This window comes from Aythya marila, assembly GCF_965140915.1.
Source record: "Aythya marila genome assembly, chromosome: 3".
Taxonomy (NCBI): domain Eukaryota; kingdom Metazoa; phylum Chordata; class Aves; order Anseriformes; family Anatidae; genus Aythya; species Aythya marila.
The window spans coordinates 8,932,101-8,953,067 of record NC_139044.1 but is presented as its reverse complement, the minus strand read 5'-3'; the positions used below and the strand labels follow the sequence as shown (position 1 = coordinate 8,953,067).

The window sequence follows — 20,967 nt, the reverse complement described above, 5'->3', positions numbered from 1 at the left end:
GCTGCCGTTAACGCTAGGCCGTTCTCATCCCCAGCGCTGCAGGCTCGAGGCTGTTCAGAGTTTGAGGGGACCGGCGGTGGGCACTGCTCGGATAGGTAGCGTGCAAATACATATACGTGAATAAATGCAAAAGCAATTTGTGTCCCGTTAAGGACATTTCCTGTGTAGCATGTAGAAGGCATGCAGGAGGCGTTATTGTCTACGTTATTTCTGCATGTGCACTGTGAGCACACTGTACATGTGTGTGTGCAGGCAGTAACCCTGTATACAGAGAGAGTTTCACAGGAAACAGGCACTGAAGTCCATCTGATTGCACTTCTTCACAGCTGTTATAAACATCCATTTCAAGTAACTGCATTGAACAATGGATTGCAACAGGAAAGATCTGCTAGAATCAGCAATGTTTTCTTTCTTTTTGTTACAGTTTACAAGATGACTACAATAACATCTTCAAGAGGACATACAGAAGTAGTTAGTGCCAGAAGGACAGACTTACGTGATGTTTCTGATATTATCAGCCTCTTCAGCCATTTTACAGAAGATGTTTTTGGGAGGATTGATGTCATGCACCTTTTGTAAGTGACACTGGTTTTGGAACTTTTATTTGGATATGACTGGCAGAGACCTGCCTCTAGGACAGATTAAAGGGAAATGCCCGTCTTCATGTTTTTACACCCTTATAACAGCTTTTGTATCTGTTCTCAAAATTTTTAGAATACAACCTGATTATTAAGTGTTAAACTTCCCTATGCTTTTCTTTGGTATAGTTTCTTCAAGTTCTGAATTAAATTGTTTTCACAGAGAAAAATCTAATCTTTCTCTGACACTCTGCAATGAGAAGAATGAGGTTATAGCCCATGCTGTCTTTCTGGATTATCCAAATTGGAATATCACTGATCAATCTGATTGGGAATCATTCTTACATAAAAACTACCTTAACAACAAATGCACTGTAAGTAAATTGTGTGATTTTAGTTGATTTTTTTTTCACTTAAGTCTCAGGTACAAAAATATACATAGGCCTCTAAAATCTCTTTTAGGTAGATCTGAGGTGTTCAGGCCAAAGAAGGTGGTTATCTTTCTAAACTCTCAGGTGCTCAGAAGTTTATGAGTACCTGTGCTTTTGCCACTACTGTAAAATAAGTTAACTGTCATCCTGACAGAGGCCATTAGGGAATGCAGGTTCTTTGCTAGACATGTCCAGAACACATCTAATGCACTGCGCTAGCACTGAGAGCAGCGTGAGCTATAGCTGCCACCAACATTTTTTGTTCAAATACCTGTCCAGCTCTGGTGCTATCTAACAGAGCATTTACCCAGGAGGTGGAGACCTTGCTGTAACATACTTCTTACTGTAGGGGAACTGAAATCCTAATTTCTCGCCTTTTGGAATAAAGTTCTGCTCTTTTACACAACGGAATCCAAATTTAATGACTTCAGAGAAGAGGAGCATACTCCTCTTTGGAAGATGCTGAATTACACTGAGTAGAGGACTGTGCTGGCATGAGTATCTTGATTCTGGAGAGAGTTTTTTCAGTGCTGGTGTAGATATGGCTGCACTCCATTCTGTGTGGTGCCAGTTTTCATAACGGCTCCTCAGTCAAGTTTGTAAATTACCCTTAGAAATTATGGACTAGAAATAAGTGCTTAGAAGTTTATTCAAATGCTGTCCCTCATTCAGTCCATCTAGGCAATGGATCATCCTGTTATTGTTGAGAAAAGACCAAAAACATTGACCATAAACCCTTAAAAGCTAGGGAGCACGTGCCAGAATAAGGTATTGGTGATACTGAAATTACATCCCAACAGTGTGTTCATTAGTTTTCTGGTGCTGTTCTGGGTGTTATTAAGCAACGGCGTGCAGAAAAACTGACAAATACACTGATTGTATTTAAAACTGCTGTGCGTGCCATTAAGAGAAACAAAATTATTACAGCCAAAGGGAGTATAGGGGAAAAAAGACCAACATGCAATTTTCTTGTAATCTGTTTTCTTTGTCACTTGAGTACACTTTGTGTACTGGCATATTGCAGACACAACCACTTCATTCACTGTGCAGCTGCTGCTGTTGGTTTATGCTGTGCTGTCAGTTCTGCAAGCTCTTCCTCAGGCTGTCTGCTTGACAGTATCTTGCAGTAAAGCTGCAGCTGACTTCAGTGTCAGGGGCATACAAAGAGAAAAGGAGACAAACAGACAAAGAGCTTTAGCATGTTAGGAATTACTGCTCAGAAGCAGGAGTAAAAGATGCTTCAGAACATTAACGAGGAGCAGAAGAACCCTTGCTTTGCTTAGAATGGAGATTATTTCCTAAAATCTAAATAGAATATTCAGTAGATCTTTCATGCTTCTGTACTGGTAAAGCAATTGTACATGTTCCAGTTGAGATTCTAAGTGAGATTCCTTTACTGTAAGGTGTTTTCCAGGTTAACTGGAGGTAAATAGGAAAGACATCTTTTAGTCAGCTCTGTTTCTGGATATTTAAATGTGTCTGACAATGCAGTCATAAGATCTTGTATTTTTTCCTACATCTTTTAAGGGAAGAACAATTTTGGGAGCATGAGGAATGTGTAAGCTTTTTTTTTTTCCCCCTGAAAACCTGGGAAGAAATAATGTCTTTATTAATCAAATGTTAAATGTTGTTAGTTGTTGTGGTTAAATGGAAATTTTATTAGTTAACACAAATAAGGAACAGAACAGTGTTACAAATAAAAAAGTGATGTTTATAAAATCACAGTAACTAGCAGTAACTTACAGGAACTATAACATCACTAAGAGTAAGTTGGAGTATGAATCAAATTTAAAAATATTACATCAGCACAAATCATAATATAAAAAATGTCCTTTATTCATATAGCTTTATCCACACATGCCTTGAAGGCAATGAGTTACTCACATGCAAAGTTACTCACTTGAGTGTGGATCACAGATTTTGGATTCGTGCATGTTAACATTTGGGTAGACCATAAATACAGTATTCATGGTGTTTAGATTCTCATTCTTCATGTTCTAGCCTTTGAACACGCTGTTCATGCATCTTTTTGTGGCAAAAGAGGAATATGCAGCTGGATGTTCCCAAGAAATTATTAGGTGAGTTAGTATGCAACTTTCTGTAGTGAAGCACGTGCACTCTCCTCCCATTGTTTGCTATCAGTATTGCAGTTGCAGGGCAGATTGAATTTTTTTATTTTCTTAAATTTCCACTCCAAAATTCCATGACTGAGCATGAAGCTTAAAAAGCTGTAGATGTTTCTGGAGTATGGTTGTTCCCAGCTCATCTTTTGGTAGTTTATGAACTACAGATTATACAGTAAAGTCACAAGCTATGCAGTACAAATAGCACAATATATCATGTTAGCTAAATACTCAGTGATTGCTTGGGTTATTTGGTATCGCTCAGAACCTACTTATATAAGCAGAGTGAATTGCATTTGGTGCTGCTTCTGTGAAATGTAGTTACTTTGTCATGTCAAGCCAGGTCACATAGATGCCAGGTCAGAGATGTGCCAGCAGAGATCTGGCATCTTTAATTTTTTCACTACTGTGGAATTGATATAAAAAGCAGGCTGTTTGAAATCTAAGTATTAGGAAATTGAGGGAGAAATAGGGTAGAAGAAACAGTAAATGATGCCCTGATTAATTCCATATCATATTATTTGTGATAAATAAAATGCTTTAATTTTTGAGCCATATGGGCTCTTGAAGTAAGATTGGAGACACTGGAGAAAAAAAAAATCATGCATGAAAAGACTAGCTTCTGTTTCTGGTTTGGTGTAGTGATGAAAGACTGAATACAGTCATGTTATTTGTCCAGGAGGGTTTTTATTGAAATACCAGAACTGCAGTTCATACTTCTCTTCATACCAGCTGATGAGAATTTAGGTAAGAATTTAAAACTTTTTTATTCTTAAAATAACGAGAAGTAGTTATCACTATTATACTATGTTGATGAAGTGTGGTGTTTGTTTGTTTGTTTGTTTGTTTGTTTGTTTAATATATTGAGAACAGTTACCTTTTTCTAAACATAGAGAAACCACAGTCTTAAACTATCCTCTAATGGACATCCCTTGTAAAAGCGGTTTACGTAGCTGCATGTTCCTTTCAGCAGTCTATCCATTTCCTGCAGTCTTAACATTTGCCAGAAATGGATAGGGCTTCAAACAGAGGCACAGGTGTCTCAGAAATAAATTCCCACAAGTTTTGTGAAAACGTCTGGCTGAATGGGGTCAAGAGATTGAGATGTGTTTGTTGTCTGACAGGCAATGACTAACACACCAGTCAGCCAGGCATCATACCTATGCATCAAAAACAGTAACATCCAGTACTTTCTCTCACTTGACCAAGTGAGTACAAGAGGAGAAGAGGGCTGTTTGTGGTAAGGCGCGGAAGGAGTGCTGGAGACATGGAAGGAATCCGGGGTTTAAATTCAAAAATCCATTTTCCTCAAATAGTTTTGCTTATAATTTTAAAGTTCAAATAATTAAGTTTCTATGCTTCTCCTAACAGATTTTTATTGTTCACAGAGCCAGGCTTGGAAAGCGCCTTTGAAAAGATGATAACTGCTCCAGGTTCAGCAGCGGATACAAACTTTACTTTGCTTGTGAGCCCCAGACATCGGTATCATCCGCAGCTGCATGTTCGCAAAGCAAGGTAATGCAGTTTTCTTGCTTCTACATTTATGAGAAGATCTCTCGAGCAATTTAAAGAATTCCCATTTTGATTTACAGCATCAGTATCTTAATTCAGAGGCCATGATTTTTCTTGATAACCTAATTAAGTAGTTGTTTTATGATTATGCTGTTTTTATTCTACTTCATCGCAAGATCAATTGTATTTTTTGTAAATCTGGTTTTCTATCTAGAAATAATAGAAATAATACATTTTTTGGTCAGCAATGTTTATTCTGTGAATGTTGGCTTTATTGTCTTGTGTGTTTTAGTGAGTGCATATAGTTTTCAGGAGCATATTCCAATTAATTTTTCGTATTTTTTAATTGTATCATACTTTGACCAGATGAGCAAAAACTGAAGAGGAGGGTTTATCATCTAGAGCTATTAAGTAGAAGTAGAGACTCCCTAGTTCCACTAATCTGTCAGACATGGAAAGTAACCCTTCTGCTCTTGTACGTTTTTTTCTGCATAAGCACTTCACTAACTTACGTTCCCTGTCATTGTGTATCAGGGGAGCAGACCAGCAGGCTCCTCTACATTTTTTTTAATTTACTGCATAGTGTCATGTATTTCAATGTGTACAGTTTGGAGCAAAGACTTTTTTTTTTTTTTTCTTGTATGATATGTTTGCACAATGTGCCTTTCACACAGCTTTGCAGTTATTTTGGGACTCATCATAAATGTCATTAAAAAGTTGAGAAAGAAAAAAATTAATATTGAGTCTCTCTGCCCATGTATTGGTAGTGTACACCAGGTAGAGAAGCAGGTTCCCCTAGCCGAATGCCTACTGATGTCTACCTATGTATAGACCATTACAACTATGTTTTTTTTCTTTCATTTGAATTCTGCTGCTTATGCCAAATTGCAGTTTTCTGCAAGTGTCAGCACTGAGTACACTAAGCAAGAAATGCAGTTTTTGCCCCAGACAGGCTTTATGTTTTTCTGTATAGGTTGCTGTATCATATATGCTATCAGTGCTTTGTAAATGCTTCTCTGTACTGTGGTCAAAATATAATTAGTATGTATCACATTTTGGTTCACTTATTTTCCTCTCCATGCTGCAAAGAGCACATGTAGTGTAATGTTTCATGAGGTAATAATTTTGATTCTGAGTCTTTCTGGTGTTGTTTTCCTTTGTTCTAAATGGAAGCGCTGTGTTGTCCTTATGTAGCAGTATTATGATTTAAGAGATTTTTCCAGTCCTTGTAATAGAAATTGAAGTTTAGGGACAAGCACGCCTCTGGGAGGCTTCATCATACAATACTGATGTATAAACAGTGCTAATGGAAGGTAATGCCACACTAGGAACCTCTGTCTGCCTGGTAAATCCACACCAATCTGTTCATGAAATAGTTCATGCTATCATCTTGCACTGGGTGCTGACAGAAACCTCTCTCTCATAGAGAGATGTTTTATACATACTTGATTTTGCCAAATAGGCCTGAAACAAATCTGCAGACTGTGCTATTTATCCTACAGTTTTATTCAATGCTTACAATATCCTATGGCTTGGGTTTAGAGCATTGTGAGATAAAGGGCTGAGACCTGATGTTGGCCACTTAAAACCATTCTGCTGTTGGTCTGGATATTTCATTATGTTGCAAAATCATTTGCATACCAACTTGATCTACACTTTTTTAAAAAGTAAGGTCTTTTTAAAGGCTTTTAAAAATTATTTCCTTTGAGTAGTCTACCATCTATCAATATATGAACAAACCCTTAATACTAAAAAGTTATCAGTGGGTGAATTAATTCCTAAGGATTTAAAGTTTTTCTGTACCCTTTGATTCTAACTGTTACAGTTTTTCATTTAATTTGAATCACATTATTTATTTTGATGACCATCAGATATTGGCAATAGGGAATATTTTTGACATGACTGGAAGTGTCAAGCAGGCTGTAGCAATATAACACATAAGAGATACTGTCTTGCCTGGGACTTCTGTAGTTTTTATGAATAATATACATGATTTCATTTTATTAAAAACAAAACAAAAACAAAAACAAAATAAACTAAAAAACTAGAAAACTAACCAAGAAACTGCTTATTTTGTTTGAATTACACAGTCTCTGTTGATATTCATATTTAAATAAAGATATATAGATAATACAGATTCTCTGAGTAAGAATTATATTTCCAGGAGATGCTTTGCCTTTCCTTTTGCTCTGTATTCACTTTTGTACTTCGCTGGCATCCATAGTAACATTCAAAGGAGCCCTTTAGAGATTTATCTGTGTTGCCCACAGCCACCTGCCTAGCAACATGTTCTGGGTCAATGATAGGAGATTAGGGTAATCTCTTTTCCCTCTTCCCTTACTTATGGTGAGGGGAAGCAGTAAACTGATACTTTGCTTAACCATTAATTTTGAAATTGTTCTCTATCTGACCTTTATATTGTGAAATAAATCTGTAGTGTGCCTGAACCCAGTCCACGAAGCCTTTATGTTCTAGTTTCTAGCTGATGTATCATCTTTAGATCCTCTTCCTTGTTTTTGTACCATGTATGTAAGACATCACAAATGTTCAGCTCTGCGGAATTCCTTTATTGTGCTTGTTCTCTGTCCAGGAATCATATAGTGTTTTTATATATTTTTAAACAATTTTTTTGTTTTGTTTTGTTTTGCTTGTTTGTTTAAAAAAGGTCTAAGGTACTGGTTGGGGGCGTTGCAGAAACTAAAAATAGTTCTGTTCCTACAGTTTCTAGTTTGCTGGGAATTGACTGGGCATATGCAGAGCCTGCTGAGTGTCATGAGCTCAGTGTATGTATGGCAGTCTCTGCACAACACAAGTGTGCAGAATTGCCACCTGCGTCTTGAGAGGTGGCCTTGTGGTGTTGTGCTTTGCAGAGCAGAATGCTGTGAGGGACTTGGAGCAGCCTGCATGGTGAGGCATTGCATTGGCAAAGCATTCAGTTTGGAGACAGGGTCTGTGTTGTTATCTATCCCAGTGAAACAACAGATTTCAATTAAGACTTCAGCCTCAATTCTCTACCTATAAATCAGTTTAGTTTCTTTGAGGTTTTATAACACGTTAATGAATTTGCTATAATTACTATATGAAAGCAGTGAGGTTCTGATAATAGAAAACCTTTCTGCTGTTTTGCCCTTGAGATACTACTGCCTGGAAAGAATGGTAAGACTATCATTTTAGTTTGAAATACAAAGAATGGGAATTTATAATATATTTTTACAAGGTTTCATTGTTTTTGGAGCTTCATTTCACTTACAGCATTTGAAATGATTCTATAGACAAGTGATTTATAGTGTCTTAACAGTGAAAAAGGATGAAAAAGTGTGGCTTGGAAGTTTGTCTCCCCAGCAGCTGTCTTCAGTTTTGAGGGAATAGTCACAATATTCTTTCTTAGTTTCTCAAGCTGGCTTTCTTAACTTAAAACTCTATGAAAGAATCTGGTGACTGCCTTCCAGAAGAAAAATTAAATTATCTAAAACTCCTGGCAGATGGAATAGTTCTGTGACTCAGGGCATCCTAAAGGTCACAAGTTAAGCATTTATTCACCCCGCTCAAAAGGCTGTTAATAAGGCGTGTGTAACAGATACCCACTGGAGTCTGGAACAGCTCCCATACTGTCCATCTTGCGTGAACAACCTGCTCGGCTGACCTGAACAAAAAGAGGTCAGCGCAACTGGACCAGGAATGGAGGCGTGTGCAGGTCCTTATCTCGGGGCTGTTCTGGGCAACGGGAGCAACAAGGGCAAGTGGAGAGCTCTCAGACAGATGGCCTGAGAATAAGAAATAATGTCAAATAAAGGGGGTCTGTCAGAAAGGTGGTCTTACTCAGAAGGTCACATCCTTCTGGTGTGTAGGAGCGGCAAAAGCCATCAGAATTGTCCTTCTACCACTTGAATTGTCCTTCAGTCTTGTGTCAGAGTCCATCAGTACTTTGGTGATCAGACTGTGATTGATAAATTAGAATGTCTGGCCCAGCTGTGTTAACTTTAAGGCTTCTGTGAAATCCAGAAACATGCAAAAAGTGAAAATTAGAGTAGCTTTATTTGTTGTTGTTGTTGTTGTTGTTGTTTTTTCTGCACTTGCTGCCTGTACAGAGCTAAGATTTCTAAGCTATGGGTACAGGTACTTGGGTACAAGCGTGTACAAACTTGAGCAGCCGCAGCCTGAAGCAAAATGCAAGTTTTCCTAAAGCTGATGGAATTGTTATTAAGCATTCTTGATAACGATCTTCAGAAACATGTTTCTACAGCATGTATCATTTTCAGAGGAAAGAACTATTTTACAGTATTTTTCTACTGACACTGCGGGGGGGTTGGGCAAAGGATGCCCCGGCCTGAGGACTGAGTGGGGCAGTGGAGAAGGGAAGGGAAAGGAAGAAAAAGGAAGGGAAGGCAAGGCGAGGCGAGGCAAGGGAAGCGAAAAGGGCCTAGCCCTGCAGCCCACCCGGAGGCCGCCAGGGGGCGGGCGAGCCCCGCGACGCTGCGGGCCGTCGGGGGGCGGCTGCGGGAGGCCCGGCGGGGCTGTGCCGGGCTGGGCGCCCGCTCCTCGGGGTGTGCTGCACGCTGCATCCCGCGGGGGTCACCTTCCTCACACGGTTGCGCTAGCTAAGGTGGTCTAAAGAACGCTAGGAGGAAGGGATTTCCTAACCATGCCGTGAAAGCGGCCCCTCCTCACTGCCCACCGCAGGCCGATTTTTCTGAGCCCCTTCCGAGCTACAGAGTTGTCTCCCGGACCGCTTACGTTCTGGCATTGTTTACAGAAATAAAGCAGCGATTTCACCCTGTCACGGGAATGTGTTCTGTGCTGGAGCTGCTTGGCCCGGGCCTACATGCCACGGGTGCAGCACATACCTCTGTTGAATTCCTTCATGGCAATTTCTACACGTTGGTAAAAGCAGTGAGGTTTTGGTGAGACTTGCATTGATCCTGCTAAAGAATTAACTTTTTTTTAGGTTGATTGATGAGAAAGAGCCTGTTATCTATTTAAATAAAAATCCATGCAGTCTGGGGCCTGTATGATTCTAACACTGAAACTTGGACAGTTTAGGAGTCAGCTCTGGCTGCTTTACGCCAGCAGCACGGACACCAGACTGGAGCAGCAGAGGCAGACCTGCGCTCCCACCTATGCAGAAGGCTTTTCATGAGGCAGAGGGATACAGTAATTGCACTTTGGCCTTTGTATCTTTTTCAATGGTGGAGCATTAACTTGACCTTACAAAGGCATAATGGTTCAATTTCTGCCAGTTGACTCCCACACTGCTGTGTGTAATAACAGTAATCAAGCCAATACTCACCACTGTTTCTCCCATACAAGAAAGCACTATTTTGTATTTTTTTTATTTATTTTTTTTTTCTTGTTGTTCTTAACAGACACAACTGACTTCCTAAATTGCACTGGTGTAGCTCTTCTTGAGATCTCTGCCAACTCTAACAAACTGAGATTGGGCTCACTGAGTGTAATTATTTTAAATGAGGCCAAAAGCCCAGATCCAGCTGGCCTGAGATGCCTTAGGCAAGAAAATTTTGAACAGGGCTACCCTCATATTTTTTGCTTTGGGGGAAAGATAGCCATCTCCATGGTGAAATCCAGATCTAATGTAGGTTGCGTTGGCTCTTAATAATACTTTTGTCTCTCTGGTGCTGAGGCTACCAATTTAGTGTGTGTTAGGAGATGTCCTACATGAAATTACTTCTTCACTGGTAGGGGCTTTGGATCAGGTATTTTTAATATCTGTCAGTATGCTAACAGAGGGGAACAGAGGTATTGGGACCTGTTAATAGGAGAGTTTTAGGGCATTACATAATCTCTTTTTTATAGGTTGGAAGATTACAATGATCTCATGCCAATCTGGACGCGTCAGAGTGAGACTCTGAAAGAAACCTATAGTGAATATTTCCTTGCTGATATAATAGAACATCAAGATGAAGAAAATCAAGCTGTTGTTTGTGAGGTCAGTCTGTCATATGCTCCTGTTTGATCTAATCACCATGTTAGTGATATAAATGTAAGTAGCTCATGCTGCAGCTCAATGAATAAAAAGAACAAGCTCACTTTTGGAAGGTAGAATTCATAATCTGCACACACACAATGCCCTCTGCCACTTTCTTTGCGTATCTCAGTTCTTTAGGAGTGGTATCTGCTGTTAAATAAATGAAGCAGCAATTCCTGGTAATTGTGTGGATTCTTTCCAAGTAATTAGAACAGGCTACTCTGAAAAAAGGGTTACTGTTTTAGACATTTTACATTATAGATAACCAGTTTTAATTCCTTGTGAAAATTAATATTGCATGTGAAAACTAGTAGCCAGTAATCATTTCTCAGTTAAAAATGATGTATTTTCTTCCATCTCCTGGCTGGGGCAGTCGGATTTATGCTGAATTGAAGACAGAAACTCAGGAATTAATTTAAATAAGAAAGAGGTACTAATAGCTATCCGTCTGAAAATTCCTCTTAATATTTTCATGCGTTAGTAACTGTGCATGGTATCGTAAGCTGATAGGCAACATAACCTACTTAATTCCAGAAGTCTGCTTTCTATACCAAATGATTTTATAAAACCTTAACATGTAATCACTGCCATTGGAAGCCAAATAGGAAACAATAAGCCATTAGTGTAATAGCACATTACAAACGGCTATCTTTAAATATAATACATTTCAATTGTACGTTCATAGCTCAATATGATACCAGCAAAAGGTGTTTCAGGCCCTCATATTTTATACTTGCCTCTGCTGCTGTGAAAGACACCTCCATGCAAACCAAGATAGATGCCAATTTTCCCTGCAGAGAATGAAGCTGGCAACCTCTTTTTGCACATATGGTAGATGGATTGGTTAATCAGCCTCTGCTGAGCCTTGGGCCTAAAATTACACAGCAGCCAGACAACTGCAGTGACCCAGCTTTTGTTCAGTTACGCAAACAAACAATCACGTGTTGTTTGGGGGAAAAAAATTAAACTTGATTTTTTTTTAATTTTTATTGCAGTGCTGATGGCAGAATAAAACAGCTATACAAATCCATCCTGTGAGTTTTCATAATGTTTTTAAAGAAGGCTTTCATTATGTGTATTAAGGAAAAAAATATTTTGATTATTTGTTTTATGAGAAAGTTGAATATAGGAATAACATTTGAAGAGTTTCCTACTTCTAGACTGGTCTCAGCTTGAAGCCAAACCCCTCCAACATATTGGTTCTAATTTTCCAGAGTCTATTTTCCTATTTTCATCTCAACACTGCAACTTTCTGGAAACTTTCAGTAATAATCAAACATTATGTGACATGCCATTTCAGTGTTACAGGGATCTTGTCATTCCCAGGGCTTTTTTTTTTTTTTTTTTTTTTTTGAAGGCTGATTATTAGATATTTTTAGAACCGGAAAATACTCAATGCTTATAATTACTTTTTATAATACATACCGTATAACATTTTAGAACTTTTTACATACTGTACATTTTTTTTTTTTGTAGGAAAATAAAATATGCTTTTCAGTTTGAGCACACTTTATTTATGAAATAGCATCAAATGATTAGTCAACCATCATGGTTAGCTAAATCCAGATTGTAGGTTAGTTGCACTTAAGGAAAAATTATGCCCTTTTTGGAGTTCTCTAGTTGAAGGGTGTTATATTGAAATAGTAGATCATATTTTGATCCATATAAATAATTCTAATCCCCCTGCAAATCATAACCAGAAGAAGAAGAAGAAGAAGAAGATCTAATATAGATGGTGTAATACACTTAATTGAAAAAAAAAGATCTTTAACTTTCCCTTATACTTTTCTTTTACACACAGCTACAGCTAGTATGCTGAAATTCTTGTTTTGCCCTTTTTTTCCCCCTTTCCTCCTCACAACCTTTTTTTTTTTTTTTTTGTCCTCAACTAAAATTATCTGCTCAATTTTTGTGTGTGTATGACATTGTTTTTATATTGCAGGCTGGAGACACTGTAGTGGGATTCATGAGCTTATGCTCTCAAGTAGATGTTTCCTTGTTTCACGCGTGCTTTGACTTACGACCTTTCCATGGACTCTGTAAACCACATCCTGAAGATGTTCTCAAAGCGCCATGGGAGCCAAGCATTCCAGAAGGTACCTATATGCTAAAATTATAGGCAGATTTAAGGTGCATTTATTTCTAGCTTCTGAACAGGTTTTGAAAAAAAATGGAAGAGGACATAGGCTTATATTAGTAAGAAAAAAAGAATGTGTCTGCGCTTTGGAGATGGTTGCCTGGTGTTTTCTAATTCAGGGGGGCTGGTCTGTACAATGTGTCACACTGAAGACTCTCATCAAAACAGAGGTATGAGATATAAGTAGGTTTCAAGTTTTGGAAAGCCAAAAAATAGCGTCTACTTCCCATCAGTTAGCTACAGTTGTGCTGTTATATTAAGACTTTATTTTTAAACTTGGTTCTAATGTCTGTCAGCCACTAAGCAGCTGGTTATCAGTGGCTGTCATGTTGTCTTGAGATTTGTGCCCTCTTATTTCCTTGAGGCCCATTTTCTGCTCTGTCTGCTTACTGTTTGCAGTCATTTAGGTTACGAGGTTTTGGAAGATCAGGAACTGTTTTCATTGTATTTTTGTGTTGGACACAATATGAAAAACCACCTACAAGCCATCTTACTGCAACTAACAAATTGCAGTAACATGAATATGTTACCTATTTAGAGACCACTAATAATTTACAGCTGTCATCATTATTTTTCAGTGTTGAAGGTCTTTTTGTCCAGAAGGGCAGCATTTTGCTGTCTGCTAATTATTAGTAATAGAATTAAAGAAACACCACTAGGTTGTTACATATCTGCTTGTTTGAACACAAAGCACCAGGCAAAAATGCAACTGGGCATCTTCAGAGCAGTCTCCAGCTGGTATCTCATAGCTGAAAGCCATGGAACAGTAAAGGGAATGAAAAAAAATGCCTTCCAGCCACACTTGTGGACTTCCCCTCCCCTGCAAAGAAGAATATTACTAGTAAGAGATGAAGGAACCCAGCTGCCTTGTCCTGTATCAGTCCACGCTCCTGGAACTTCAGGAGTATTATTTCAAAAGAGGTGACAGACATATATAGAAATGTAGATAGGACTGAGGGAGGAAAAAATATCATTTATGATAGTCTCTTCTAAAAACTAGACCTCTTTTTCGTTTCCTGCAGTTCTGGGCCAGCCCTCCTTGCACTGTTTGGTCAGGAACAAAGTTTGGGAAGAACTTTCCCACCCTGCAAAGTCATGCAAATTTTGCTCGGGATTAGTTCTTCAATAAGCTATATGAAAATGTGCAGAAAAGTATGAAATATATTTCATTTTAAAACTACAAATATTATCTCAGTATTTTAAATTCTCATTAACTATGAGTAGTATTGACTTCACTTTGACTTCTGTCTTACTGCTATATCAGCAGGAAGTTTAGACATATATGTCACCTAATCCCTTCAATCAGCAAATTTGCTGATGATACAAAACTGGAAGGAGGAGCCGGTATGGCAGAGGGCTGTGCTGCTGCCCAGAGGGGCCTGGATGGTCTGGAATAATGAGCTATTGGATTTTTTAATTGTTTTTTAAAAAAAAAAAAAAAAGCATGTAAAATCAGCATAAATGATTCTTTTCAGGTTTCTATAACACCAGCTTAGCATCTGAGTGCTTTTGAGAAGCGCATTAAGCACATTGGTTAGCAATCTCAGACATGATTCCCTCTCTTTTTCTTCTCCATTTAAAAGCTGTATTACCTTTGGTGGTTGTTGGTTGTTTGCAATGCTGTATTTACTTTTTAAGTACAAAAAAAAAAAAAAAAAGGAGTAGTATACCTCTATTTGGAGTGGCAAATAAGTTTTGTGTCATGGATCCTGTGAAATACCTGCCTTCAGCACTGAGACAATTCTCAACATCTGTCTCCAGAAGAGAATGGCATCAGGAGCTGCTATGACCCTACTGTCTCCTCCATCTGTCTGCTGAGTGGGCAGCCTGTTGGGTGCACTTGCAGCTGCAATTCTGTTAAGCTACAGCCACAGATTTCAAGCTTGTTGTGTTCAAGAGCAGCCTTGGGGAAAGAGAATTATTGGTAGGCTTTTTCAGATACCTTGAACACAAATCATTGAGGGTCTCAAAGACAGACACCTGAGAAGGAACTTGATTATCATCAGTGAATTGCCTGGCTCTGATACCATTCTTAGAGGGTGAGCCACTAGAAATTTAACAGTAAAATTAGAGGTAGCCCATGGCTATATATTGCTCAGGAATATTAATTCTATTATCATGGAATAATAATAAAAACTGTTGTGGTAACTCTACATTTTAGAACATAAAAAATTATAACATCTTAAAATAGTTTTGCTTGTCCTAAAGCATTGCAAACTGTTGTTTGTGTCTGCCCAGTATAGCCAAAAAGAAAGAAAGAAAGACAGAAAGAGAGAAAGAAAGAAAGAAAGAGAGAAAGAAAAAACAAACAAACAAATATATACTGTTATTTGTCTAACCTTTAATAATCAATTCAATAAAGTGTTAGCTTGTCGCAAGTTACTAAAGTTTTATACGGCTTATTGAAAATATATGCTTTATGATGGATATTTGATAAATGTCTTTTATAAACTATTAACAAATTGTTTATGTAAACACGAAGACTGCATTTTTCAAATGGTTGGAAAAAAAGCTCTGATTCAGGTTTTATTATTGCATGAGACGTGAGTCAAAATTCATCTCAGCAGTCATTCGTGAAAACATCCAGGAAAAGCAGTGGTGTTTCCTTTATTTATTTATTATTAAGAAAGGAAAAGAAAAGAGCCCACCATTTTAATAAAGAATTTTAGAGACCCCCCCCCATTGGCCATCATTGCCAAAAACAAAAAACAAACAAACAAATAAAAAAGCATAAGCATAGTTCCCCTTCTGTCTGAATTCTTCATTTTATTAAAAATTTAGTTTGAAAAGGGAATTGTATGAATTGTATCTTGGGCTTTTTTGGTAAATGGAGACCCAAATAATAGTTCCAACCTGGTAGTCCATTGATAAACCTTTCCAATATAAGGTCCTACCTATGTCCTTGTAATTTACTATAGTGTCATTGACAAGTAGTTTAAACTTGATTATATAGTATAACATGCGCATGGCTGTATAAATGCTGTTATAATGATGGCACCATTTCTGTGGTCTATTGTATTGGAAATGTGCTGCCAAATTGTCTTTTATCTAGGGAAGCTTTGCTAACTTTGCATCTTATATCAATAGAGGACCTCGACTTTCTTTTATTGAATTCAAAGGCTGAGAATTTAAAATGTGAGCCACATTCCTTTGTAGAGTATTCACATGTTCCCATATGAGAAAACAAACAAACAAACAAAACAAAAAAAGGATATCTTTTTCAAGCTCGTTAGCTTAAAAATAGAGACCACAGGTTGATAGTATTTTTTCCTTTCAAAATGTAGTACTGACTAATAATGAAAGAGTGTACAAAAATCTGTGTTTAACACAATATTGATATGCCACTTACATTTCAGGGTAATTACAGTAATTTGGTTGTTACTCTATATGGTGTCACAGATTAGTAGCCAGAAAACATTATGATGCAGTGGGAATGATTCAAGGGCTTTTCATCAGGCTTCTTGTTGAACTGGCTTCTTGATCCTGCTGACTGATACCTCTGCTAACAACCTAGCAATCACAGAATTATTTTAATTTTCTTTTTGTTCATGTTCCTTACTTCACTGAGCGCAACGATATTTACATTCTTTGCAGTCACTTGTGTACAGCATATATATAAACAGTGATGCAGCTATATTTGACAGTAGTGAATGGTGGAGCCATTAAGGGATTCATTTTAGTGTGAAGTCAGAAACAACATATCAATATTTACATGACAGCAAGAGGCTTGTATTAATTAACTTTTGACACCTGCAAGGCTGTTCATAATGAGAAGTGTAGCTGGGTTAATCAAAACGACATTTGATCATTTCTGTGAAGTCTCACATCTGTGATACCACTGGAGAAACCATGATTTCTAACCCCTGTGTTTCTTCTTGCCCTGCAAATTGCATCTGCATTCTTTTCTGCTAACAGTGAAACAGATCTTCAGATAACAGATTTTTTTAAAAAGACTTTGGCCTAAACTTCTTTTTTTTTTTTTTTTCCTTAAGTAGAAGAAAGCTCATTACTCTATGAAGAAAAATGCTCATGTCAATGAATGTAGCTTAGATGGATTTACCAAATTCAGACAGAGGAGTGAAGAATCCTATTGTGCTGTAATTTTTGAAACTTTTTCTCCTTCTCTTGGAGCTCAGAAACTATGACTTTCCTGTGTCACTGGAGCTTTCACATGCAGGGATGTACTGGCCTGATCTGTTTTCTACAGCCATGATACCTATATCTCAAGAGTTTATTGGTTAAAGTTATTTTCAGACTTCATTTTTTAATATAAATGCAGTAAACTGAGATTGTATCTGTAAGATTAGGGAGGGGATGATTTAAGGAATGGCAGAACTATTGAAGAGAGACACTCAAGGACTAAAAAAGAGCAGCTGACATTTAGCTTTAGTAATTTTAAGTGGTTATTTGGTGTCATATGTAGGCTTTGCTAGTACTTCAATGGTTCTTCTCCAGGTTGATGACTAGAATAATTTTAGTCCATAGCATTAACTTTAGACGTGGCCTTTATGGGTTATCAGGTGATCTGTGGTTCTGAATACCCTCACCTTCTACTGACTTTAAAGGGAATAATCCATCAGCATGCAGATTTAGGAATTGCTTTCCCAAAAATACTTTATATGTGCTGGAATGGTGATTGCCTGCTGTCAAATGAGCATCAAGGTGTTGTGAAAGTTAGTAGTCTGCTCTCTCACATTGGTGCCAGGTACCAGTAGAGTTCTGTAGGGCTGTTGTGTGTTGCTGTGTAAACTGTCAAAATCTGTCTTAAGATACAGGTTATGTAATTAAAATAAAATATAATGCATTGTGTATGTTCCACACTGGTACTGGACATTTTTATTGTGGTTTGTTAACATTTTAATTATCAGCTCTGGAATTGCTCCCAGCCAAAGGGGTAGAATGGCAAAAAATGCATATAATAATATTTAGTTAAACTCCCTAATATGTAGGTGTTTGTTTTAATTGGATTCAGCACTTTATCAGAAATGCTGTAGGTATGTAAACATATATATTGCATCATGTACGTATATATTTTGGCTGTTTCTCAGGTCAGTCATTGATTAAAAATCGATTCATAACATGGCTGCAAGTAATTTAGCCCTATCAGCTAAGGGAGCTGTTTTACTCACAAAAATATTACTACTCTAATTGGGATGAACTAAACTAGAGTGACACTGTAATGTTGCTGAAGAAGGTAGGACGATCTTTCATGTAGATTTAAAACCTGGTTTCTGTGACTTTGATTGTCAATTGTATTTCCTTTCCACTGAGCCTTTTTTTTTTTTTTTTATGCTGCTAATGTCTAAAAGCCTGCCACACCTGTGGTCATGGCTACTGTGGGCATTTTGCATGCAGTTCAATGAGTGTCTGTTTTTTGGCTGAAAAATCATACACGAAAGAATTGCAATGGTTGATGAAGTGCTTTGAAGCAGTTGCTTCAGCATCCAGGAAAAGCGGCAGAGAAGAGCATTTTTTAGATGAGATAAAGAGGCAAAAATAGGCAAACTGAGAAGCGTTGACCAAATGGCAATCACTTTTTATAAGAAATGAAATAGGGGTTATAAAGCTAGTTAAATTCAGCAAATGAGAAGGGAATTTCAATCCCTGTTTCTTGTCCCTGTTTGTTCCAATAAGTAAGGGTTATGGCTTGCCTAGGTTTTATTCTGAATTTCAGTTCTGTTAGGAGAATTAATGTGAGAATCAAGAGCCTTCCTCATTCTTATGGTCATCAGAAAAAAAGGTAGCAGCAGACAAAGTTTAAGATACCAGTCAATACACTACTCACTCATATTTTTCTCTTCAGATAGGGTCAACATTTATTACATGTAATAAAAGAGTTAGAAATTGCTTCCCAACTGTGTCTTGTTCAATTCCTATTTTAAAGCCAATTATCTGATTTTGCCTTGAGATCAAATTGTCTAATGAAGTTCTAGCCAAGTAAATACAGGAGTCTATTTTAAATGTGGTTATTACAAATAAATAAAAGAAATCTGTCAACAGGAGCAGTCTGGCACACTTACTCTTTAGTTACTGCTATGATTCTGATGGTTACACTCTCATTTTTATACATGTTTATTCTTTTTCATTACACAGATGAAGATAAAAGCAAACAAACAAGTCAGGAAGCAGAGTCCATTTCATCTCAAAATGTGGAACATATTAGCGACCAAGATGTGGCTGTGCAGGTAATACCCCTCTATACAGCAGTGCTGCTAACTTTTGAAGTTAATTTGAAGAAGACGTGGAGGCTGCTAGGACAAGCATTGTTTCCACTCCTGCACTGTCTGCTGCATGTGCCCACACTAGTGTCTGCTGTTCTGCATAGCTCAGAAGCTGCTCTAGCTAGGGTCTGGTTGGAGGTGGCAATTGTGATTAACCAGAGGAGTTCTCCCATCTAGTTCCACCTGAACAGCGGGCAGCATGGGAATTGGAACAAGTGGCACAGAGGGAGAAAAAGGATGGGGACTGCTGATGCACATCTGCCACTGACTAAAATAGACAACCTCAACAGTCGAGGTTGGCTGCCATGGAGCCGGTGCAGCTGCAACCGCAGCACCCGCCCATGAGTTACAAGGGGACCTCTGTCCCTTGCTTCGTGGCCCGGGACAGCAGTGTGAGCACGCTGCACGTGCTGGCTCTCCCGAGAGAGGCTGACAGGGAGCGGGTTGGGAGAGGGTCCCTGCTTGACACTTTGAGCAAACTCTCCCTCTGCTTCCCTCACATCCCCAAGCCCCCCTAAGCAATAGGTTTGTAGCATTGGACAGTGAAGTGGGAGGAGGCGCAGGAAGGTTCCCCTAAGAGGTTACCAAGGATGAGGCAGTCGACTCCACGCATTCAGACTGCCTCTGCCAGGAAAGAAAGAAGGATGGTTGTGGGAGGCGACTCCCTTCTCAGAGGAACGGAGAGCACCGTTTGCAGACCAGACCTGAGCCGTAGGGAAGTGTGCTGCTTACCTGGGGCTTGGGTCAGGGGCATAACTAGAAAACTCCCAGAGCTGGTTCACCCCACTGATTACTCATAGGTCAGGCAGGCAGCGATGAAATCGCTCAGAGAAGCCTGTGAACTATGAAGAGAGATTTCAGGGGGTTAGGGTAAATAGTTCAAGGAGTGGGAGCACAGGTTGTGTTTTGTTCTATTCCTTCTGGGGAGGTGAAGGACATGGAGCGGGCTAGGAAAACAAGGGTAATGAGTAAGTGGCTGAGAGGCTGGTGTTGAGACAGGAATTTTGGGTTCTTTGAGCATGGGGCAGTTTACTTGACCCCTGGTCTGTTGTCGATGAATGGAACACACCTGTCTCAAAGGGGGAAATGAATCCTGGTGCAGGAGCTAGCATGACTCATCGAGAGAGCTTTAAACTAGCTATGATGGCGGAAGGGGGGTAAAACAGCTCACCAGAGAAGTGCCTAGGGGAACAATACTGAAGCTGGGGGTGAGGCAGATGTCTCATCTGAAGTGCATCTACACCAATGCACACAGCACAGACAACAACCAGGAGGAGCTAGAAGCAATTGTGCGACAGGCTAACTCTGACCTAGTTGCAATAACTGAAATGTGGTGGGATCACTCCCATGACTCAAGTACTGTGATGGATGGCTACAAGCTCTTTGGAAGGGATAGACAAGGTAGGAAGGGTGGTAGTGTGGCTCTTTAATATAAAGAGTGTTTTGATGTTGAAGAGCTTGTGGTTGGGAATGATAAAGTTGAGTGTCTATGGATAAGGATCAGGGGAAAGCCTGTAGGGGTGACATCTTGGTGGGGGTCTGTCTACTGAGACTGCCTACTCAGGATGAAAAGATGGATGAGGCATTCTTTGGGCAGCTTGCAAAAGTTACACGATCACCAGCACTCGTTCACATGGGAGACTTCAACTTCCCTGATATAAGCTGGAAATATAATACTGTGCAGAGGAACCAGTCCAGGAGGTTTCTAGATTGTGTTGAAGATAGCTTTGTGACACAGCTGTTTCAAGAGCCTACCAGGGGAGGTGCCCCACTAGACCTGCTCTTCACTAACAGAGAAGGACTGGGGGGAAATGTGAAAGCTGGGGACTGTCTTGAGCAGAGTGGCTGTGAAATTGTAGAGTTTTCTATCCTTGGTGATGTCATAAGGGTAACTAGCAAAACTGCTGTCTTGAACTTCCGGAGTGCAGACTTTGACTTTGTCCTGAATAGGACACTTGTTGCGGGGTCCCTTGGGAGTCGCT

General features: G+C 38.9%; 1 protein-coding gene across 1 annotated transcript in view; it reads left to right on the top strand.

The window, feature by feature from the left end:
- Positions 1–400: 400 nt before the first annotated feature.
- The window catches only part of CFAP61 (cilia and flagella associated protein 61), a gene marked incomplete at both ends in the record, with an annotated part of 103,715 nt that continues 83,148 nt past the window's right edge, over positions 401–20,967 (top strand). Inside the window, 9 exon segments of the mRNA XM_082758156.1 lie at positions 401–419; positions 422–575; positions 802–952; positions 3,011–3,087; positions 3,812–3,879; positions 4,521–4,647; positions 10,456–10,588; positions 12,570–12,723; positions 18,858–18,949. Coding sequence (XP_082614282.1) covers positions 401–419; positions 422–575; positions 802–952; positions 3,011–3,087; positions 3,812–3,879; positions 4,521–4,647; positions 10,456–10,588; positions 12,570–12,723; positions 18,858–18,949 — 975 coding nt within the window.